Below are 6922 nucleotides of genomic sequence, written 5' to 3'. Positions count from 1 at the left end.
ACAGATATAAAATGTCCAAAACCATTTCTATTGGATATCTGTGGGCATTATTAACAACGCCATTTAAGGACGTAGCCACAAAATTAACCAAAGATTCTAAAAAAACTTCCCAGCTAGGCAAAACACGTGACTATTACGTAACGTCAACGTAATCTTATGACCAACTTTATGATCTTTACGTCGTGGCGACTGGAAAAGTGGAATTAGCCTCGTTTGAGATTGTGGCTACCCGATTCGTCCCGGAAACACGGTTTGTTCCGCGCATGCGCGAAACTGACGCCACTTCCGGTTAATCCAGTTCCTACGACAGTCGACTCGATCCGTTCAGGGGTTGCTCGATTTGTACTGCGCATGTGCAAAAGCGTTTATATGACATCTGACAGCAGACGTCTCAGAGACATATTGCAAATGAGCAAACAATCAAACAATACATCTTGCAGATGTAAATGCAGACATTCAATTCACTTTAATTTTTTCCTATTTATATCGTGCTTTTTACAAAGTGTTTTGTTTCAAAGCAGCTTTACAGGAAAAAAACCCAGAAAGAGGCAAAACACAGTGCCGTGCTATAATAAAGCAATATTCTAATAAAGAGATGTTAATGGAATTTAGCAAACAATCAGCTAAACTAAATTCAGCAGTCTCCCGGTGAGCAAGCCAACATGACCCAGTGGTGAGGAACCATAACTCCAACAATGAATAAATGGAGAAAATAAATCTCGGGAGAAACCAGTCTCAGCCGGGAGGGCCAGATCTCCTCCGACACATTACAGCTGCAGTCAGTGACTTTGATTAGAAGTTACAGAGTATATGTTCATGATTAACGAGGCGAGTTTATTAGTAGTGATTTGGTAAATGTACATTAGTTTGGAGCTGTTTAGGTCCGATTTTGAGTCTGGTTTTGTGAACGATATCAGATATTAAAAACTGTTACTTTTATTGAAGTGACAGAGAATCAGAAAGGGCGACTGTAATGAATTTAATAATATCGGATACAAAACAAAACTCAGATAACAACAGTGAGTATCAGTTTATGGACACCTCCCAAATCAAACACAATAACACATCAAGACTCAAGCAAATGACAACAGACGACATGCCAAACCACAGATAATACACATTTTAATAAAGACTGTGATTTATGTCACTGATAGAATCAGAAATATGTACAACAGGGTAGGGCTGTGCAATTTGGAGAAAATATCTAATTGCGATTTTTTTGACAGACATTGCGATTGCGATTTGATTTGCGATTTTAACTTTTCTAATTCAAGCTTCAGCTCAATATTGTTGCGTGGAGCACAGTATGGGTATAATTACCCTGCTGAAAGAAAACAACAAAAAAAAACATTACAGAAATTCTAATTGTTTCCATTAAAACCATTACAAAATTCATTTTTGTAGTGTGTTTTGGGCATTATTCAAATCGGGCTTACTGTTGTTCAATTGGTTCCCAGCTTCAAGATTACATCACACCAATAGAATCCAAATACCAGTGTACACTATTATAGTTTCCATTAAAACAAATACAACTCCCATTGTAACCCTTAAATCCATAACATTTTCTATTGTGTTAGTGAATTATTAAAATAGTTCATAGGTTACATAGGCTGATTTATTATTTTTTAAGTATGTGGGATTTTTTAAAACAAGTAGAAAATGTGCTGAATGTTTAATTTCATCCAAGTGAAATTAGCAAAACAGTTAGATAGAATTTACATTTGTTTGAAACGCGGAGCTAGGCGTGAGTTGACACAGGGTGCGCGCGTGCGTCAAGGCAACAGGCTGTGTGTGCGCATCAGTTTAAACGGCTCGTCCACGAGACGCGCAACGCGGGGCAGAGACGTGCGAGTATGAAACAGGCTATGTGTGCGCGTCAAGTTTAAACGGCTCGTCCGCAAGACGAGCGAGTATGAAACAGGCTATGTGTGCGCATCAGTTTAAACGGCTCGTCCGCGAGACGCGCAACGCGGGGAAGACTCGCAACGCGGGGAAGACTCGCGCGAGTATGAAACAGGCTATGTGTGCGCGTCAAGTTTAAACGGCTCGTCCGCAAGACGCGCAACGCGGGGAAGACTCGCGCGAGTATGAAACAGGCTGTGTGCGCGTCAAGTTTAAACGGCTCGTCCGCAAGACGTGCGAGTATGAAACAGGCTATGTGTGCGCATCAGTTTAAACGGCTCGTCCGCGAGACGCGCAACGCGGGGAAGACTCGCGCGAGTATGAAACAGGCTATGTGTGCGCGTCAAGTTTAAACGGCTCGTCCGCAAGACGCGCAACGCGGCGAAGAGAGCGAGTATAACACAGGCCGTGTGTGAGGTCTTCTGAATTGGATGGTTCTTTAGTATTTATTTGCCTAATATGATCGATCTGACTCTGCAGATGCCATAATAACACACACTCTCTCTCTCTCTCTCTCCCGCTTTCTGTTTTTTTTTTTTTTTGATTAGGCATAACGGAGGTGCGCTCACTCTGTTGGTTAACAAGAATGCCACTCAAAGCGGGCTTGGAACAGACGCGTTTATTACATTTCACATCGTTTCCACATCGCAGCCTCTTGCGATTAGCAAATCGCAACGTCTCACATCGCGATTGCGATTCGATTTTGATTAATCGTTCAGCCCTACAACAGAGTGATTATTAAACTGTACTGAATGATCCTGGAGTCGATCAGAACCTAACAGCACATCAACTGTTCTGATATATAAATCTGAATTGGTTTTAGATCTAATCTAGCTACTGTAACTAACAAAAAAAAGATATCATAAACTGTGAATTATGTGTTTGTGTAAATCTTTTAAGGGTTTTTCTGCTTTTCTGACAGATTGTTTAGCATGTTTCTTCTGTTGAGTCTGAAAACCTCCTAAATAATAAATGTGACTCCACAGATTATCTGGTGGATTTCTCTCCAGTGTGAACTTTCTGATGGAGTTTCAGAAGAACGCGTTGAGTAAACGCCTTGTCACACTGACAGCATTTGTAAGGTTTTTCTCCAGTATGAAGTCTCTCGTGTGTCTTCAAATTGTCATGTCGACTAAAACGCTTCCCACAAAAACTGCAGTGATAAGGCTTTTCTCCAGTGTGAACTCTCTGATGATCTTTGAAAGCACCTGACCGAGTGAAGCTCTTCCCACAAACATTGCAGAGATAAGGTTTTTCTCCAGTGTGAACTCTCTGATGATCTCTGAGAGCAGCTGAATTAGTAAAGCTCTTTCCACACTCAGAGCAGAGGAAAGGTTTCTCTCCAGTATGAATTCTCTCATGAACCATCAAATATGACTTCTGATGGAAACGTTTGTCACAGTGTGAACACTGATGGAGTTTCTCAGAGTGTATTTTTTGGTGTGATTTTAAATAACCTGAATTTTTAAATGTTTTTCCACATTCGCTGCACAGAAACCGTTTCTCATCAGTGTGTACACGCACGTGTCTTTCAAAACAAGATGCAGTGTAAAATCTCTTCTCACAGTGAGGACACTCGTGCTTTTTCTCCTTCCTCTGAATCTCTTCCGTTTCACTGCTCTCATCTGAAAGAAACAAGACAGGTCAAGCTTAAGCACTTAAACAGGATCATTTATAGAAACATTTTAAACAGATAAATGACATTAATGTCCACCCTGTTATGGACAAACAATTAATAGTCTAATATACTAATAATATGTTTGTGTATTACTCTTGCTTTAATCAGCAGACAATGCGTCACTTAATCTTCTTTAAGTTAAATTCTTTAAGTTACTAAAGGGATATTTCATCCAAAAATGAAAATTCTGCATATACAAACTCTTAAACAAAAAAAAGATATTTGGAAGATTATTAGCTATTTTTAGTTCTGGGACATCACCCACTACCACAATAGAGAAAAATATTGTATGTTTTTTTTGTTCTGTTGAAGACAAAATTTGATATTTTTAAGAATTTAGGAAAAATTAAGTTGTGGGCCACCTATGACTACCATTTAACTTTTCCTACTATGGTTGTCAATGATGTCCCAGAAGTGAAAACTGCTAACATTCTTCCAAATATCTTTGTTTATCTGTGTTTATCAGTTCATCAATTTATACAGGTATGAAATTACATGAGGGTGAATAAATGATGACAGAATTTTCATTTTTGGGTGAGCTATCCCTTCAAAATAGAAGTCAACTTACATAATGTGTTTATTTCTTAAAAACGGTTTACTTCAAACGTCATACTGCCCTAGTAAGACAGTAACTTGACCTTCCCTTGTTTATCAATTTACAACAAAATTGGCAAAAAAGTATTAAATATAAGAGAGCTAGTTAAAAAACCTGAAATAACAGGGTGGACACAAAAATAACAGGGTGGACACAATACCAAAACAGCAACAGTTGTACATTTTGGCTCCTCGTTTTGAACACATTTTTACTCCTTACATGTTTTAGGATCTGAGTTTTCTCCTGAACAGCCTATAATTAAACCTGTAAAATCTGCACCTTAAACATGCAGTTCATGCTCGCAGTCACTACAAACATGATTGATGTTAAACAACATTAAAGTAAGAAACATACCTGAGGGAATAAAATCGTTGTCGTCTTCGTCATCATCATCATGATTCTCATCTTCATCACTGTGATGTTCTTCTTCTTCTTCTGCTGGTGTTTGTCTTCTCATCTCCATGAGTTTCCTGCAGTCCACCAGTATGACAGAACACATGTTGAGTGGTCTGGTGTTCAGGATCTGCTGTTCTCCAGCGTTACAGACAGAATCCAGAGACTCTGTGGAGGTTTGATCAGTAGATTCATCCTGATTCAAGGTGTGATTACTGTCACACACAGTGTCCTGAGCGTCTGTGGGGTTTGTGTCAGTATAACAGAGTAAAGTGAGGCTGAGCTCCGAGTCCTGTGTGTGTGTGGAGCACATCCCATCAGCCTGTGACGTCATTATCAACAACACCTAAACACAAAAATAAACACAGATAACACTCTTGTTTAAAACACTAAAGAGAGAAAATAAAAGTGAAGTGAACACGCAGCGCTTGATGTTTGACTTTCTTTCTTTCTTTAGTGGGTTTATCGGCGGACTGAAGAGCTGCAGAGCGACTCCTGCTGGACTGGAGACACAACAGTAGAGTCATGAACGTTGGTGTTTCTACATGTTGTAATGAAAGTTGTCGCAATGTTTTCAGAATGTTGCGTAAAAGTTGTACACATCTCTGTACAAAGCGCTAATGTCAGATTTCGAGACCCCCGGAAACACTTCCGTTGTCGTTTGTGGTACTTGCAGCGCGTTTCTGTATTTGTTTGTGTTGCGAGAATTTGCAGGGCATGTGTCGCCAAACTAATGGAGATGCTTTCTGAATTTGCTGGTGTTTTTTCGGTTAACATGTGTTTTCTTCCGTTGCAGCGCGGTGACACCTAGCGGCTTCCGTAATAAAAACATGTTTAAAAACCTATTTGAACAACAGTGTTTGTTCAGATACGTATAACAGTTGTAACTGTCACAGTCATTTAAAACATAGCATCGAGCATGATTCACCACAGATAAATAATTACAGCAGCATAAATATTACAAAAAAAAAAAAAACACTTCAAATATAGATACTTTGGCCCGGTTTCACAGACTGGGGTTAGTTTAAGCCCGGACTAACCCTTAGTGAAATTAGATATTTAAACTACTTTTATAAAAATGCCCTAGTAAAAAACATTACTGGTGTGCCTTGAGACAAAACAATGGCACTGACATACTTTTAAGATGTTTTAAGGCGAGTTATTTTCAGTTAAGACTGCTCAAACATCAATTTTAGTCTAGGATTAGCTTTAAGCCTTGTCTGTGAAACCGGGCTTTAATGTGATTGTTGGTCTTTTTATACAGAGTTATATGTCCAGTTCTTCAGGGCACGTGTCGTGTTATGTCTCGTTGCCCTGGTTAAAGTTACTCTTAACCGCCACCTGTTCTGTAAACAAGAAAATATCATGAAATAAAACCTATATGTTTTCTTTGCACTTCACTTTCATTTATTTTCGTAAAAGCCGTTTATTTGTTGAGCTGTAACGAGTCTTACCTGATAAAAACGAAATTTCCTGTCAGAATCCTGTCAGTAACGTTAGCTACAGAAGCACGTTGCTACTGCTGTCAGACGACATTATGTCAGAATAGAAGTTAAAACCTCAGATAAATTCGTTTTTCACAAGTATTAAACGACAGTTGTGAAATTAAAACATGTCTTCATTAGGAGAAACTATCGGTCCTCCTGTTAGCAGCTCAGCATGTGCAGGCTCTAGTAGTCTGTTCTGAAGGAGGCGCGCAGGAGGCGCGCACTGTTACATTCCCATACAGCAGAGAGCGGCCTGCATGTAGCGTAATAAATATCTCTTGTCTTATTTAATCCACAGATTTACAATGTCCTGACTAAAAAGTTTTAAACATTCATTTTTAAATAGTAAACGTAATGTAAATCATTAATGTTAATCAAAATTGTATTGGTAATGACATTTCGTGCCCGCAACGTGCCACATTATCCGTAGGTTAAGTTATTACCAAAATAGTACGAATATAGTACGTAACTGGACTGTTCTTGGTTGTATTGTAACGTCAAGAGTTCGTGCAGGCGACGTCGTGAATTGGACAATTTCGTGCCTGGGACGTGCAGCTGGTAAGTCATGAAATAACCAAAAATGACTAATAAATTAGGTAACCAGTACATCGTGTGTTAGCTGGGAAGTCTCGCTCAAACCATCCTCACCACATTCTACAGGGGAATAATCGAGAGCGTGCTGATCAGCTGCATCACTGTCTGGTATGGGAGCAGACCGCAACACCCTCCAGAAGTCAGTGAACACAGCTGAAAAGATCATCGGTGCATGTCTCCCCTCCATCCTGGACCTTTTCCTTAAAGGATGCTCCAGCAAAGCTAACAGGATCATTAAGGGACTCCACCCATCCCTCCCATAGTCTCTTCCAG

General features: G+C 39.6%; 1 protein-coding gene across 1 annotated transcript; it reads right to left on the bottom strand.

Moving 5' to 3' along the window:
• Positions 1-511: 511 nt before the first annotated feature.
• LOC130552923 (zinc finger protein 239-like) lies at positions 512-6692 on the bottom strand. Its single transcript, XM_057331612.1, has 3 exons — positions 6023-6692; positions 4530-5914; positions 512-3527 (listed from the first exon to the last, which is right to left on the bottom strand). The coding sequence occupies exons 2-3, from the start codon at positions 4900-4902 to the stop codon at positions 2890-2892; spliced, it is 1011 nt and encodes a 336-aa protein (XP_057187595.1). The 5' UTR covers positions 4903-5914; positions 6023-6692; the 3' UTR covers positions 512-2889.
• Between the last annotated feature and the right edge of the window lie 230 nt (positions 6693-6922).

The sequence above is a fragment of the Triplophysa rosa genome, linkage group LG4, assembly GCF_024868665.1.
Source record: "Triplophysa rosa linkage group LG4, Trosa_1v2, whole genome shotgun sequence".
Lineage (NCBI taxonomy): Eukaryota > Metazoa > Chordata > Actinopteri > Cypriniformes > Nemacheilidae > Triplophysa > Triplophysa rosa.
The sequence above is the reverse complement of the archived record's forward strand: the minus strand, read 5'-3'. Positions and strand labels throughout refer to the sequence as shown.